This window comes from Lepidochelys olivacea (assembly GCF_965140295.1).
Source record: "Lepidochelys olivacea isolate rLepOli2 genome assembly, chromosome: 5".
NCBI lineage: Eukaryota > Metazoa > Chordata > Testudines > Cheloniidae > Lepidochelys > Lepidochelys olivacea.
The window spans coordinates 10,827,359-10,845,391 of NC_140415.1; the positions used below are offsets into that span (position 1 = coordinate 10,827,359).

Below are 18,033 nucleotides of genomic sequence, written 5' to 3' on the forward strand. Positions count from 1 at the left end.
GCCACTTGGAGTCCCTGTTTCCCCAAAATATTCCCCCAAACGCCTTCACCCCCTTCACTCCCCACCCCTGGGGAGGCTTGAGAATAATATACCAACCAATTGCCTTTAATAAAAGTACGGACCAGACCCTTTATTTTTAGGGCACTAAAAATCAATCGGGTTCTTAAAAGAAGAAATTTATTATAAAGAAAAAAGTAAAAGAAGCACCTCTGTAAAATCAGGATGGAAGGTAATTTTACAGGGTAATAAAAAGATTTAAAACACAGAGGATTCCCCTCTAGGCTCAACTTCAAAGTTACAAAAACAGGAATAAGCCTCCCTCTTAGCATAGGGGAAATTCACAAGCTAAAAACATAAGATAATCTAACACATTTCCTTGCTATTACTTACAATTTCTGTAAATTTAGAAATATCATTTCAGGATCTTTTTTAGGAGCTGGTTTACCTGCTTGGTCTCTCTCTCTGTCCCAAGAGGGAACAAACAAAGAGAGCCCAAACAAAACCTTCCCTGCCCCCCCCAGATTTGAAAGTATCTTCTTTCTCCATTGGTCCTTCTGGTCAGGTTCCAACAAGGTTAATTAAACTGATTAACCTCTTACAGGTAAGTGATTCTGTACCTCTGGCCAGGAGGGATTTTATGTTACTGCATACATAAAGGTTGTTATCCTTCCCTTTATATTTATGACACCCTTATATCAAACTCTTAAACCTGGAATTCATGGCAGGCAAGTTACATAACTTCAAAAGGCTCATGGAGTCATATGGTGTTCAAAGTTTAAATGATAAAACGTTGTAAACTAACACAATAAAAAAGTAGCTAAGGCAGGTGACCACCCGTCCTTTTTTTAAGATTATTGAAATGTATTAAACCTGATAACTACCATTGTAAACATTACATTGAAGCTTATGATAATTCCATTGTATACCGGAGGGCAGTAGAAATGTACATTTGAGAGAAACATACATGATATGGTAAGGGAAACGGAGTTTTCCCGAAAGATACCTTAAAATAAATTTGTTAGTCTCTAAGGTGCCACAAGTCCTCCTTTTTTTTTTTTTGTGAATACAGACTAAATACGGCTGCTACTCTGTAACCTTAAACTAAAGTGCTGTTTCTTATTTTTCATATGGTTTTCCCTTCCTTCCATCCAATTAAAGTGGTTATCCTAAACTAAACTGTAAGTGACTTTCTTTAACAGCTGAAACTATCTTTTAGGCCTCAGTTGTACAAGACTGTGAGATGATTATTATATTATTTTGATGGGGCTTACATACCCCATATTAAGGGCTTGTCTACACTTAAAACAGCTGTGCCACTGTAGCACTTCAGCATAGACTTTACCTATGCTGATGGGAAGGGTTCTCCCACTGGCATAGGTAATCTACCTCCCCAAGAGGTAGTAGCTAAGTCAATGGAAGAATTCTTCCATTGACCTAGTGATATCTATACAAGGACTTAGGCTGGCTTAACGACGCTGCTCAGGGTAGTGGATTTGTCATATCCCTGACCAAAACAATTAAACCAGCCTAATTTTATAGTGTTGACTAGGCCACAGCTAAGGGACTTGTGGAGCAGTATTGGGCCAAAAAGACCCTGCCCCGCAGCAGCTGCAGATAATGTCCCAAATGGAGGACCTGCTTAAAAGGGGACTCCAAAAGTCAAGCAGGGAGGAGAGTGAAGGAGAGACATCCGCAGCCAGGTTGCAGCTTCTGGCACCGAGGGGTCCACAGGGGATAGGGTAACCAGATGTCCCGATTTGATAGGGACAGTACTTTTATTTGGGTTTTTTTTATTATATAGGTGTCTATTACCCCACTACCCCCATCCTGATTTTTCACACTTGCCGTGTGATCACCCTAACAGTTGAAGGGTCCAGACTGTGGTTAAGACCGGACTGGTAGGCCAAGATCCTGACTCCTTTTACTCCCTTGCTTTTCCCTGACAAGGGAGAACAATTGGACACTGAAAAGTGAGCAAGGAAACCCCAACTGACTGTCTGAATCATTGGGACTGTTTGAGCAACAATTTGAGAAGGAAGCTGAGTGCTGGGACCACACTCCAAACTAAAGAGAGAACAGGGGAGGTAGGAAGGAGTCCAGGGGGAGACTGGTCTGTTGCACCTGCTAGAGGAGACTAAGACTCTCTTCACATCTTCCCCCTTGGGCACTGGCTGGGACCTGGTGGAAAGGGAGGGCCTGGGTTCCTGTACCCTTCTCCCCTCCCCCTCTTCCCCTCCCCCCAGTCAGGAGAACCCAGGAAGAACTGTAACTCGCCCGCTAGGCTTCAGATTGCCTGGCAAGGCCATTCCAAGACTCTGAGAGACCGCTGAGTCATGGCTTGGCCACTAGACCTGCTGGCCCCGAGTGAAGCCCCATACAACTATCATAAATTATTATAGAGAATATTTAAAAAAGAGAAATGTCCTCCTTTTAACCTCTTTTAAAATAATAATTCTGATGCAACAGCCTGCTTCAGTCACTGTAGCTCGGTAGATATGGTGGACATTGAGTTATGCTTTCTTAAAATACGTACTAACTCAACCACATATAATGTGTTAAAACAAAGCTAAAATTTTGGGTCAAATCTTCAGCTGGTATAAGTCAGGATAGTCAATGAAGTCGACGGAGCTGCACTGATTCATACAAGCTGAGAATCTGGCCCTCTGACTCAGTGATAGCTCTAAACACTTTTAAGAGGCTCCACAAATCTGTGTATGTTTTAAACTCTTTTTTTTTAAATGGACAGGGAAACGGAGCTGTGGCTTCTCCATACGCTACAGTGCAACAGAAGAACATTTGTGTCCTGATTCTTAGTATGATACTCCCTGAATCACTACAAATCAGAAAGTTGTGAAATACATGGAGAAATGTGGGCTGCTGGGCCATCTTTTGAGGATTTTGTACCTCATCTCTTGGAAATCACAGTGCCTGGTGAAGCTTGACATTTAGGGTGGGAACTTCAGAAGTACTCAGTGTTGGTCCAGCCACTTCACTGAGACTAGTGTTAGGGGGACACTGAGTACTTTAGAAAAATCCCTCTTTTAATGGTTATGTTTGCCTTATATCTCTACAGCAATTATATCAAAATCAATAAATTTATACATAAGAAATCATAAAAAAATGGCACTTTCAGATTTTCCGACTGCCTTGTGCTAGCTAAAAAACATGACAGAGTTTTGCTTACTAGGAACAGGAGAATTTTGGGGGAGAGAACCAAATGACTGGTATTATTGACTAGAGACATCAGAAACATTAAGATCAAATGTGCAGCAACATTTACTCATGTCTTTATTACAACACGTTCTCCATGTGTGTATGTGAAAAACCTCTATTGTGCTAATCATTTGTTCTAATGTTGCCTATCTCTACTGGTCAGGTAACTGAGTCACATTATATTTCTGATGCTCCCCTTGATCTCTTTTGTACTAAATCACACATGTTGTGCCAACACTGTTCCTTTCGTGCCTGAATAGTGAAGCTTGTCTCCATCCTTGTGACCCATATATTGGAGGTCTTTGCTTTTATCTCTGTTACAGAAGTATACATTAAGAAACTACTCACCTGTCCAGCAGTGTCTAGAATGTCCAAGTAAGCTGGTTCGTCATCTATTCGCACTTGAGTTTTATAAGCATCCTCTGAAAAACACAAGGCAGTAGGGGTGCTCAGCAAATAGAAAAGGAAACAAATGTGCAGCCTTAGAGTGGGATTTTCAAAAGGCGTCAGTGCAGACTCCTGTCCCCTCCCACTGAAGGCAGCAGGTGTTTTACCATTGATTTCAATGGCAGCAGAGCTAAGCCAATGCCGAGTCCTTTTAAAAATCCCACCATAAGTCCAAAGTTAGAGCTTATAAGGAACTTTGGAAAGGAGAAACGAGCCATGCATTTTTATTACGATTTCCCAATACACCGAATAAGTGAAATTCACTCCATGCAGAAAGCTTGCACAAAGCCAATGTACCACTTAATCCCCACTGATGCCAAGGTCTTCTTCTGGCTCTCTGCCCAAGTGTGAATTTCACATAATAGGAATAGTACTTTGCACTTCCATAGTAGCTTTCATCCAGATACCTCAAAGCCCTGAACAAAAGTCCATTGGAATTAGTGGGAAAGACATTTATTGGCTTCACTGAACTTTGGATCAGCCCCTCGGTAGACATTACTTAATCACACCTCACAACATCCCTGTGAGGTAAGTAAATGGATTTATTTTTTAATAAATAATTTCAGTATTCTCACCCTGAACCACTGTGCTTGGTGGACCATTCTATTCACCCTTGGTTTGTCAAGCTAAAGATATTTTTAAAGGGTTAACTAATATCTGTGTATGTTGTTTTGCTCAAATGTATATTTCATTCCTCTCTTATTGTTTATATTCCCCTGATAAGGCTAAAGAGAGCCGAGGCATCGGACAATATTTATATTGGAAATAATTGCAGAAATTATCTGTGCTGTTTAATTAAAGGATAACGAACGGCATACTGTGTGGTTATGCTGATTGATGGTGTACCTTGGCTGTGCAGCGAGGCATGAGGTGAAGACAAGTGCTTCCAATGCACCTGAGAAGTGTCATTAATCAGCACGAGCATATGGTCAGCTGTGTCCTATGGCTTGAGGGTGCAAGCCCTCTACAATCAGAACTCCCATTGAAATTGATGAGAGTCCCAGGGACAGAGAATTTTCAGGACTGTTTCCTTAATGGCATTACATTGCGGGTAGCAGGAAATATAAATAGTGCATTTAAACTCATTTCTTAGCGATGCTGAACTCCTCAGTTACATACAATATCATATTAGCTTATACAAAAAACATTAAAAGAACAGTGGGGCTGTACAATAAAGCATGCACAAATGAAGAATGGCCAAAATAAATGTTATTTTCACAACCTTAACTCTGCCCCTTCTGTGCACGCATTACCATTTCGGGTATGTCTACGCAGCAGAAGCTGTGCTCAGACTAGCCTACCTGAGCTATCTTCAGTCCAACTAGTGTGGTTAACAAATGGTAGTGAACAGCACAGCACGGATTCCAGAGTGGGCTAGTGAGTAAAATGTGCACCCAGGGTCCATTCCTGACTTATGCTGAAACCCACACTGCACTGTCTTCACTGTTATTGGTACCTGTGATAGCTGAGTTCAAGCTGACTCAGTAGGCTAGCCTGAGCACAGGTTTTGCTGTGGAGGCATTCTCACAGTCTTTAACGACATGATCTCACACTATTATGTCTTCTTTCAGGCCCCAATTCAGCAAACTATTGACACACATGCCTGACTTTAAGCAAATCAGTATTCCCACTGGCAACAGAATTACTCACATGCTTGAAGTTGAGTATGTGATTAAGTACCATGCCTTATCGGGGCCTCATCTTCCAATCCAATGTGCAATGCATCAATGGATATCTTTCCACTGGGTGTTGTTCCTCAATTCGTAGGCTAGATAATACACTGTGCATGAAATTGCACAAAATTTTAACTAACCTATCCAGGTGTGAAGGAGAAGGTTGCATGCAGTGCCACTTCTATCTTTCCAGCAAAAATTAATACAAAATGATTTATTTCCTCAATGTAAGTTTAATTATGAATATTTAAAAATAATTATTTAAAATGCACTGTATCTGTATCTCTGTAACGTGTGTCACCCTCACAACTCCATTCCTGGCTCTGTTGCTTCACTCTCTCCAGCCTAGATGTCGCGGTCCAATTTCTGCTCTCACTTGGACCAGTGTAAATTCAAAGTCTCCTGACTTCAGTGCAGTTACCTCAGATGGGCACTGTTGTAACTGAAAACAAAATGTAGGCAGAAATCAGGCAAGAGCCCAAAACACTTGCTAACAGAGATGAGCTGGTGAGAGCCTCTTGCTAACAAACCCACCCATAAGCTTCCATGAAGGAGAATCTCAGCTTCCAGTGTAAATAAATAAATAAATAAATAAAGTGCTGATACTCCACTGTGTTACTCCAATTGGATTCCAGTGTAATTCCACTGTAATCAACAGGGTTCCTCCTGTGTAAATCTGGAGCAATACAATCAGGCACTATGCTCACAGTCCTTGTGCCTCAAGAAGGACACACTGAACATGAAAACCAATGCATTATTCACATTTATTCAGTGCTTTTAATCCATAGGTCTCAATGTACTTTGCAAAGATGAGTGAGCATTCTGATCACAATCATCCACTGGGAAAACGAAGGCACAAGAAGTTCCATTACTTGCCTGAAATCACACAGTGAGCCAATGGCATTCCATAGCTTTCTGGATTATTTCATAATTATTTATATGTCCTAACATTTTCATTGTATTTTTGTGAACTACGCTGTGCACTGAGTTTGATCTGCTCTCAACTGTGTCCAAGTGTTTGGCTTCAATGAACCTCTGTGCATGGATCTGATTTAATTTACGACAAAAAGCAGTAGATGGGTGAAACAAACATATGACAGTGTGAACTGGGCCAGAGTCGGGGGACATGGCTCACAGTAATTCAGACATAGACTGTCTGCACACAAAGTTTGTAGGTGTAATGAGCCAATTAGTGGTAGCGATAACTAAACCTATATATATATATATATATATATATATATATATATATATCACAATCTAAATAAGAGTAGAAATATTGTTACGGCTAGTTGAAAATTTTCTGTACTCTTTTTGGACAAAAACCTGGGTTTTCAACTAAACAAAAGTTGTCACAGAAAGTATCCACATTCCTTGGGGATAGGGGATGATTTTTTCATTGGAAAACCAAAAGCCACACCACCGAAAATTTTAAGCTGATTTTTTTTTTGAGTGGGGGAGGGGAGGTTTCAAGATTTTTGATGAACATTCAAAATTTTCCATGGGAGGAAAAACATTCCAACTCTCCCTATTAGAATGACTATTATTAATTATTTTATTATTAACTTATTCTTCCTTCCATTGTTCTCTCATTTCAGAAAAGAGGAAGCGAGTTTAACATACTTTGCTGTCTTGACACCACAGTTGTCCTTTGTATTCTTCACACATTCTGTACTAGTTTAGCAATACTTTTTGTGATTTCTGTTTTCCTACAAGATTTACAGAATCTTTCCCTTTATTCCCCACCCCCTTTTTTTTAACCATTCTGACTATAGGGACATAGTTCTGGAGATAGGATTACATTAATTACTTCAGATTGGAACTGCCATAAATTATTATTTTAGCAACAGCTAATCTGGGTTCATATTTTTTTTTTAACAGACAGCTTCTTCTGCTGCAAGCAGGCAACCTCTTTATGGCAAAATTGACTTGGATGGGCTACAACCTAAAGGAAATTTGGAATGGACTTTTCATCACCACCATAAAGTCGTGTTCTATTTCCTGAAATCTAGGTGACCTGCTTTGTTCCTGCAGTAGCTAATGCTGCCATCAAATTTCCCCCTTTCCTCTCTATCTTCCACACTATCAATCACAAACACTTACAAACAATCAGTTACTCCCTGGTATACCCAAGCCAAAATGTGTTTTATTTTGCTAGTTGGGTGCCAAATGAGCAGAAGGATGTTCAGCTCAGTCAGTCAGACTCTGCGGGTCTTCATCTTTTTGCTCTCATTGTGTGCCAAAAGGAGAACCAGTGACCCGCTCTTGATGTGCGTATATTACCTCCTACACTCTCATCTTGGTTCCTGGATTCTTACACACATAAGGCCAGATTCTAAACCCCATCCTGTCATGAGTAGTCACATTGTCTCCAGTAAGACCTCCAGTAAGAGTAAGGACTATTCAAGTAAGAAAGACATCTGGCATGAGGCTCCAACACCCCATAACAGTCAATGGATGTAAATCAACTTATGATGAGATAAGGTATGTATATCCTTAGAAATCAGTCAGCAAATTCTGCAGGGCTTGTAAAGTTCTACAGCTACCTTGTATATAATCATACTCACACAGATACGTAAGCACACAAAGATGTGTGCTCAGTGATAAACTGAGCTTGGCTAGAGTGGAATTGCCTACTTTCACTGCTTTTGCCTTGTTTGTTTTTTGTTTTTTGTTAAGAACTTGTGTAGACAGGAATATCCTTTAACAATAGGGTAGCAACACAGGAAAATAGAAATGACCATGCTGATCCATCCAATAGTCCATCTATTCAAGTATCCACTCTCCAATACTGTCTAGTAACACATATTAGTCTATATATATCATCCCGGTGTGTATGAGTAGTTCAGATTATTCCTTCCATTCTTATTTTAAATTTGTCAGCATTGAGTTACCTCTCCCCATTCACCTAGCTTTGTTAGATTCTTCTACTGAGTCTTTACCCTTAATAATTTTGTGTCATCTGAAATTCGGCCACTTCACTGTTGACTCCCTTTCACGGATCATTAGAGAATATATTAAACACCTGGTTGCTGATTGCTTGTGGAATAGACACGAGATCACCACAACCTTCTGGTACCCCAGACCTCGCACGCTGAATCTATCGTTGCCATAACCAGACAGATCTCTGGTGTAGCTTGGCTTTTCAATAAAACACAAACTGAAAAGTAGTGTTGCGTTCAATGCAGTCAATACTACACTTCCAGTCTTAGTCTGATGAACAGAATGCAGTGTAGGCATTGGGAAGACTAGAATGGTGTTAGGGAAAGTAAAGCATAGTTGCACATGTTTTTGGCTAGTCATAAGGGCGTATTGTAAATGGATTTGCTCAATGTCACACAGGAAGTCTGTGGTGGAGAAGGGAATTGCACCTGGATCTACTGAGACTCAGCATTCTATCCACTGGACAACTAGTTGATTCCCAAACTATTACTATCTCAGTTTTCAATTCCTTTGTTTAACTTCACTGATGTTCCAACTGCGATGAAGTCTACACCCCTAGCTGAGTTCCATGGTCAATCTTAGTCAGTAATAAAAGCTAAAAGCTTCTTTTCTCCTAACAGGTCACTCTGTTTTGTTTCTCAGCTAACCACAATGTTCCCCCTTTAAAGTCATTATGTATCCTTCTTAAGCATCTGCTCTCAAATTAAGCTTCTCCCTCTTGTTGGGCTGCCTAATGGCTCAGCTCTCTGTACTGCAGAGCAAGACTGATAACACACAGCTGCTGAAGTAGCCTGATTGATTTGTAGATAGGTAACTTACTCATTAATTTGCTAAATGGCCCCAAATGCAATTCAGTGCCTTCCAAGTTCTAGGATATGTTGCCTGGCACACTTTCTATCTCAGTGTTGTCTGTAGGTACACACACAACTATCTTTCTCCCTCAACACTTGCTTCTAGGTGTATTACTTTGTTTCTTTCTTTGCTGAAAGTCAGACGAGATGGGTGATACTTAGCTTCTGCTCGGGTGTTGATTTTCTGTAGTCATAAAAAGAAACACCGTTAATGGTGATGGGGTTGAGCAAGAGGACCCAACAGAAGTATTTTGATTTGAGGGCCGTCTTCTCCCATTCTGCACTTGCTATCAAGCAATATATTACTAAGCAAATTAGAAACTAGCAAAGGCACCAGAAATTCTGAAAGTGACCCAAATGAAAAATGAATCCACAGCAAACTGTGTAGGATGGGAAATGTTTGAAGGCACCATGGTCATGAATAGGGAATAGATAGACAGTTAGAGGGAGATAAAATATAGTGTTGGACATGCAATCCAATGTAAAAGCTTCTTTTTTCAGATGACTGAGGTCAAGAATGTTAGCTCAAGACTGCCAGAAATGCAAACGGAGTACTACATTCTGTTTTTATATAGCACCTAGCACATGGGGCCCTGGTCCAAGATTAGAACTCCTAGGTGTTACAACAATACAAATAAATAATCAAAACTGTTTAGGTTTCTGAGAGTGTTTGAATGAATATTGTTGGGGTATCATTAAAACTAACTAAAAACCAAGACCTAAAACCCAGAACACTTAAAATTTTGTAACAGGAAAAATATTGATAACATTTAGCTATAAAAAAGTAGAAAGGTTTTGGACTTTGAGTAAAATAAAAAATCCCCTGAAAAATTAGTGTTTGCAGAGGATAAGAAATGTTGACATTAAAGAACCACAGCATACTTTCTAAAATGCCACTTCTAATAGATTAAGCAGGAGGAAATATACTCATGGAAACACATACTGATCTATAACATTAAAATGAAGGGTTGCTAATGATAAGATTAAAAGCTTTGTTAGGTACGTTTTTAATAAATTGTAATTATGGATATTGAGGAAATATAGATAAGGTAACACACAGGCCAAAGCTTTACCTGGCACGAGTGTATTTTTGTTAATTTCTCTTTGATATAATTTTCTGATTTGTTTAAAATGATATTGTTGGCAAGATAAGTAACCTGTCGTGCTGGAAGATGTAAGAGATACAAACATGTAAAGATAAACCAAAACTTCCTTGTTCTGGGAATTTAGAAACAGGGTGACCCAGGGAAACATGACACAAAAACTATAAATTCAGCAGGACAAATGTAGATGATAGGTGATTAGTGCTTGCACATGCATAATGTACAGTTTATGTAAAATTCATTAGATAATCTGTTGAATGCTGATTGGTGGAAAATTAGGTAATGGAGAATGTGAAAATGTGTAAGAATATGTGTAAAAATGGGCCCCAAACTGGAGAAACACTGGATCAGAAACTGAAGAATGGGACAGAAGGATCTGACCAGGAGATCGGGGAGGTGACAACCACCATGGAAGAAGGAAGGACTTCACAGTGCTCCAGAATGAGGTAATTTGGGCTCATTTAGCTATTCCATCTTGTCTGTTATTACTTATTGGCATAAATGCATGTCACTTATGGTGTCTGGACAATAATCCTGTCTGAAATTGTATTAAATAAAAGCAAAATTGATAAAGCCGAAATTGGGTGAATGTGTTGACTCAGTTTCCCACTCTACACTCCCAACTGATATATTTTAGGTATGATAAATGCCCCATATGTAGCAGGTACCTGCAATATGGAGAAATGCCCAACATGTACTACAAAGGGCTCAGGACTAGAAACAAACTTAAGACACAAATTTCCTGATTCAGATTGGAACGTCCCAAAGTTTGGGGTGATAGATTGATTGATACTGGCTCTAGTCCCAAAGAAACCTAGGCTGGTTTCTGAGATATATGCAGCATTCCACCATTTCATTCTGAGGCTGCAGGCATTGCGCCTTTGTCAAGGTTCCTCCCCAACTCTGAACTCTAGGGTACAGATGTGGGGACCTGCATGAAAACCTCCTAAACTTACTTTTACCAGCTTAGCTTAAAACTTCCCCAAGGTACAAATTAATTTTATCCTTTGTCCTTGGAATATCCACTGCCACCACCAAACTCTAACTGGGTTCACTGGGAAAAGTAGTTTGGACACGTCTTTCCCTCCAAAATCCTCCCAACCCTTGCACCCCACTTCCTGGGAAAGGTTTGGTAAAAATCCTCACCAATTTGCATAGGTGACCACAGACCCAAACCCTTGGATCTGAGAACAATGAAAAAGCATTCAGATTTCTTACAAGAAGACTTTTCATAGAAATAGAAGTAAATAGAAGTAAAGGAATCACCTCTGTAAAATCAGGATGGTAGATACCTTACAAGGTAATTAGATTCAAAACATAGAGAATCCCTCTAGGCAAAACCTTAAGTTACAAAAAAGACACACAGACAGAAATAGTCATTGTATTCAGCACAGTTCTTTTCTCAGCTATTTAAAGAAATCATAATCTAACACATACCTAGCTAGATTACTTACTAAAAGTTCTAAGACTCCATTCCTGTTCTATCCCCGGCAAAAGCAGCATACCGACAGACACAGATCCTTTGTTTCTCTCCCTCCTCCCAGCTTTTGAAAGTATCTTGTCTCCTCATTGGTCATTTTGGTCAGGTGCCAGCGAGGTTACCTTTAGCTTCTTAACCCTTTACAGGTGAGAGGATTTTTCCTCTGGCCAGGAGGGATTTTAAAGGGGTTTACCCTTCCCTTTATATTTATGACAGCCTTAATGTTCAGAGTCAGAATGGGATCGGATGCCAGTGGCAATGTTCACAGGAATCTTTGGAAAGCGGAAACACTAGGTTTTGCTGCCCAGCTCTAATTAGGATTCACACAATAGAGACAAAAAGCTAGAAAACAAAGTTCCATCTCTTTTTCTCCTCAGAAACATGGAACAAAAAAGGAAAAAAAAGCCAAATGAAACATATGAAGAGCATGTGAACAAAAAGAAGCCATCTGGGGTCCCTGCATCTAGAGGTATATTAGCTGACGGAGATTTACTGGGACTATCTGCTAAAGACAGCTCATGATCCTTCAGATCTATTACTGCATAGCAGTGACTATAACAACAGCAAAACTGAAAACAGTAAGGTCCTTTATCAGACCACAGAGAGCTGCTTCCAAGCAGCCACTCTGGAAATTTCAGGGCATTTGCTTAATATTCAGTGCATACACATCTACGTAGGGGTCACACTGAACATATTGTATGTGCAACTGAGAAAAAAAAAACATTGGTCACAGCCTCCTCTTGTCCACATAAAGGGTAACATTCGTCTACAGCTATCAGCTTGTGGCATTACCACTTTAGCTCAGGCAGGAGACATTTATGCTGCAATGCTGGGGATCCTGCATTTAAATCCAGGCAGGGGCTTCTTGCACAGCTCCTTGATTTGAGACTGCTCAGCTAGCATTAAGGAGCTTATGTCAGCTACCCTTATTATTTACTATTTTTTTACTATTATTGAAGATTTTAGAGGCCCATGCGAATGTTAGGTCCTTCGCGAAAAATCTATTTCAGATGACTCTATTTTCAGATGATTTAACTGGGAATTGGTCCTGCTTCGAGCAGGGGGTTGGACTAGATGACCTTCAGGGGTCCCTTCCAACCCTGATATTCTATGATTCTATGACTCCCTGCCTCAAAGTGTTTAGACTCTAAATTGTGGATCAACGAACAGGTGGTAATAGAATATACTCCAGGAGGGAGAGGGATGAAGAAGAGCCTGGGGGTATGAGATAGGATTACACAGGTGTTCAGCTAGGGTGACACTAGTACTTGGTGTAGAAGGACAGCACAAGCCTTGAAAAGGGGCTGCAAGAGCGAGAACAGGTGGAGCAGTCATGAAGGGGTGGGTGTATACCTGATATGGACCACAGAACATTTCTAGGCTGGCCCCATGGATTTCATAACGGAAGGCACACTGGAGTCATTGCCAGAGAAGGGGTATGACGCTTCCCAGGGCTACCCAGGTTTGCGAGGCACCTTGCTATCACCTGCCCTTGGCATGAGGAAGCTTTGTCTGTGCCTGGCATGGCTCAGTGCCTCCAGTGCCATAGGCAACGCAAACACTCCCCTCTAAGCCTAACAGGCCATGCTGTCACAGGTTAGCAATTGGCACACTCCAACCTTCAATTCCTCTGAGTATCTCCCTGAAGCATCCAGCCCCTGCTCCACTGGGCACTCACAGTATTCACAGATTTGCTGTTTCCAAAGAAACGGTGCAGCGCAGCTCACCAGTTCCACTGCAGATCACTGCACTACTCAACACACAGCACTGAGATATGTTGACAGTGAAAACAAGTAAACGTTTATTTAACAAAGCACAGAGATGCTGGTGGTAACAAGTATTGGAAACAAATGGCTACATATCAGATAAAATTGTAACACACTTTAGACTTAATTAGGAAGATACTGTCATGTCTTGTAGAGTATTGCTCACCCCAAATCCTTGAGCGCTTTACAGCCAAGCTGGCGGTGACCCTCATTTCGTGAGACAAGTCTGTTGTCAGTTTGCCTCCTAGGTGAAGGATTCAGTGTGTCCCTGACCAATCTTTTTGTCCTATTCATAAACAGCTCCCTCCCCCCTTCCCTCTCTCTGCTGTTTGTTTTTTCCTGTAGATTTTCTCTCTTGTAGATTTCACAATCTTTAATTGGCACCTGGCTCGGTTTGCAAGTAGGCATATGTCATAAATATAAAGGGAAGGGTAAACCCCTTTAAAATCCCTCCTGGCCAGAGGAAAAGTCCTCTCACCTGTAAAGGGTTAAGAAGCTAAAGGTAACCTCGCTGGCACCTGACCAAAATGACCAATGAGGAGACAAGATACTTTCAAAAGCTGGGAGGAGGGAGAGAAACAAAGGATCTGTGTCTGTCGGTATGCTGCTTTTGCCGGGGATAGACCAGGAATGGAGTTTTAGAACTTTTAGTAAGTAATCTAGCTAGGTATATGTTAGATTATGATTTCTTTAAATAGCTGAGAAAAGAACTGTGCTGAATAGAATGACTATTTCTGTCTGTGTGTCTTTTTTGTAACTTAAGGTTTTGCGTAGAGGGATTCTCTATGTTTTGAATCTAATTACCCTGTAAGGTATCTACCATCCTGATTTTATAGAGGTGATTCCTTTACTTCTATTTCTATGAAAAGTCTTCTTGTAAGAAAACTGAATACTTTTTCATTGTTCTCAGATCCAAGGGTTTGGGTCTGTGGTCACCTATGCAAATTGGTGAGGATTTTTACCAAACCTTTCCCAGGCAGTGGGGTGCAAGGATTGGGAGGATTTTGGGGGGAAAGATGTGTCCAAACTATGTTTTCCAGTAAACCCAGATAAAGTTTGGTGGTGGCAGTGGAAATCCAAGGGCAAAGGGTAAAATTAATTTGTACCTTGGGGAAGTTTTAAGCTAAGCTGGTAAAAGTAAGCTTAGGAGGTTTTCATGCAGGTCCCCACATCTGTACCCTAGAGTTCAGAGTGGGGAAGGAACCTTGACAGCATACATTGCGAGGCACACAATACACCATGCACAAATGGCCAGTCCGTTTCTCAGGAAACTTACTATTTTATATTTTCTAGCAGCAATGGGAGGTAATGAATACCAATGAAGGGCAAAATTCAGTCTATGTGTAAGCTAATTGACTTCAGTGGAGCCAAAACTGAAGTTACCCTCAAATCTTTCTCTCTCTCTCTCTCTCTCTCTCTTTTATTACGATTATGTCCTATAATAGGGGTCTGTCAGGGTTCCCTCCCCATTCTGAACTCTTGGGTACAGACATGGGGACCCACATGAGAGACCCCCTAAGCTTATTTCTACCAGCTTAGGTTAAAATCTCCCCAAGGCACAAATTCTCCCTTGTACCTTGGATTAGGTAACGCTGCCACCACCAAATGATTTATACTAACTCAGGGAAAGGACCACTTGGAGTTTCTACTCCCTCCTAATATCCCCCCAAGCCCCCACAGCCCCTTTCCTGGGGAAGCTTGAGAATAAACAAGATGAGCACAGACCAACCTTGTGTTTTTTAGGACACACAAAAAAAGCCTAATCAGATTCTAAAAGAAACAGAACTTTATTAGAAAGAAAAAAGGTAAGAGAAGCACCTCTGTAAAATTAGAATGGAAGATAATCTTACAGGGCAATCAGATTCAAAAACACAGAGGATTTCCCTCTGGGCCAAACTTCACAGATACAAAAAGAAAACCAGGAATACACCTTCCTCTCAGCACAGAGAAAATCACAAGCCAAAACAAAAATAAGCTAACACATTCCCTTGCTAGTACTTACTAATTCTAATGGAGTTGGATTGCTTGCTTCCTTGATCTGTGTCCGGCAAGCACACAGAACAGACAGACCAAAACCTTCCCCACCCAGATTTGAAAGAATCTTGTCCCCTTATTGATCCTTTTGGTCAGGTGCCAGCCAGGTTATCTGAGTTTCTTAACCCTTTACAGGTAAAAGGATTTTGTGCCTCTGGCCAGGAGGGATTTTATAGTGCTGTATACAGGAAGGTTGTTACCCTTCCCTTTATATTTATGACAGGGTCATTCTAAAAAGAGTCTTTCCATTACACATGTACTGTCTTGATTCTATTTTCACTCATGCTTTCTTTCCTTTTGCCAGCTCTGACAAATAAATGAGTCAATATTAAGTGTGTAGCTTCCTGTTAGGGCCCATTAAGGGAGGAAAAACCGTTATGCCTATTAGGAAGGTTTGACATGTATCCCATATCTGGGAGTTCAAAGAAGCCCTGAGCTGGATCATACAGGCAGCAAAACAAAGTGATTTCCCAACATCTATGAATCACATTCTGCAGGAGAAAGAGAGACACATATTCCTCCTCAGCTTTTTTTTCTTTTTTCTCAATGTTCAACTTAAAATTAACTCCAAACAAACCAATCATATTGTCCGACATATTAAAGGTAATTAAGCTTTCTAAATACAGTAGGTCTCGCACAGCTGTACAGCTTAATTAACTGATAAGAAAACAATGGGCATACAAATTGTGGAAAAGGAAACAAATTGTCAAGGGATAAGTGAACCGTTTCAAAACTACGCTCCTTATCCTTAAATCCTGCCATACCCTTTCCTGAAGTATCTCTCAGACTGAAGGTAAAATTTAAAATGCATGTGAGTGATTTCAGAGCCCAAGTCTCATTTTCAAAAGTGAATTAGACACTTCAGAGCCTAAATCCCAAGTTACTTTTAAAAAATGGGACTTAGGTATTTTTCAAAATTTTCCAAGTAGTCTCTAGGGGTATGTCTACACTGCATACGAAGCCCAAGTCTGTGAGACCCAGGGTTGTGGACTCCATGTTTTCAAGCCATCCTGGAGATCCACTTTTCACTCTAAACCTGGGTTTACAGTTGCTGGACCCAGGTCTCACACCTGTGATACCATGTTCTTACTGCACTACACAGTCATTGAACCAAACTGTAAACCCTGTGTATGATGGAAACCACTTCAAGCCAAGGGGTGTGGCAGCACCTATGGTGTGCAGTGTAGACATACCCTATATTTCTTCCTCCTAAGCCTGTGGTCCAAGCTCTGCTACTGACAAGCGGTGTGAAATTAAGCAGGGCACTTATGCAATCTATGCCTCAGTTTACCTATCTGAAAATGGGGATAATTATACTGACCTTTCTTGGTATATGGTCCGTTGAAGACCATGGGAGTCCTTCAATTGATTTCAGTGGGCTTTGGACCAGTACTTACAAGGTATGAGTAGAAAAATTGAAAAAGATGCAACAATCTCTCCAAGTCTTAATATTAAAAACCATGAGGATTACTGTTATGAGAAGGCACTGAGAGCTGGAGTCAGAAAAAGAGGTTACTAGTGTGTGTTTTAACCCTTGTTCCTCCTTAAATACCAAAAGTTTACATTCAAGTTATTAGGAAAGAGTTAATATGAATAATAACAAAAACTTGAAATGACAAAATAAGTAGAATTCTATAAAAATGAAAATGGGATAGGATATGTAAAAATAGCAATATAAAAAAGTAGAAATGTTTTGGAATAGGGTGAACATATAGTTTAGAAAATGAAAGTAAATACGGTAAAGAAAAGTAAGAGGAAAAATAAAATACAATTGAACTATGGGGAAAGGATACAAACCAGCAATCGAAAGGCCAATAAGACAGGGTTAAAGGCACTAAAGAAAACAATAGTCCTATAGGTAGATCGATGGATGGATAAATATAAAATGGGAATAGCGGTATTACAATCAAAATGATATATAAAACTTCAAAATGTGAATGGGTTTAACAATCAATCCAGAACAATTGAAAACAGAAAAGGGTTAGGAAAGAAGAGTGATGGGAGGGTCAAAAGTACAAGAAAATCAAAATTGAATTCTGAGAAAGGGCTTCAGAGTAAGCAATGATCCAACAACAGTCATGAGATAAACAATGAAAATGCAAAGGGTAATCATAGTGAAAGAACAAAACCAGGCAATAGCAAGGAAGACATATTTTCAGAAGTAGTGGACAGGGATGAAAGGAAGAATAGATCAAATGAATATTCTTGTGTATATTCCATTTCCTTTCTCCTCAGTTTGCCTATTGAGGCTGTAAGTGGTCCTGCATGACACAATTTTTTAACAGTGAAGGTAATTAACCATTGGAGGAACTTACCAAGAATTGTGGTGGATGCCCCAACATGGAAATTTTTAAATGGAGATTGGATTTATTTTTCTAAATGATTGCTCTAGGTCAAAAAGGAATTATTTCAGGAAAGTCCTATGGCTGGTGTTATACAAGAGGTCAGACTATATAAGCACAATGATGCCTTCTGCATTATAACCTATGCATAAATATGATCCCAAGAAAAGTTCTACTGAAGTCA

The 18,033-nt window shown here is 40.2% G+C and overlaps 1 protein-coding gene across 2 annotated transcripts in view; it reads right to left on the minus strand.

Annotated features, from left to right (window-relative positions):
• RIT2 (Ras like without CAAX 2) overlaps positions 1–18,033 on the minus strand; it is a 273,033-nt gene that overhangs the window by 147,111 nt on the left and 107,889 nt on the right. For both annotated transcript variants that reach the window (XM_084627652.1, XM_084627651.1), the window contains exon 3: positions 3,562–3,635. In XM_084627652.1, coding sequence (XP_084483778.1) covers positions 3,562–3,635 — 74 coding nt within the window. The remainder of the gene's footprint in view (positions 1–3,561; positions 3,636–18,033) is intronic.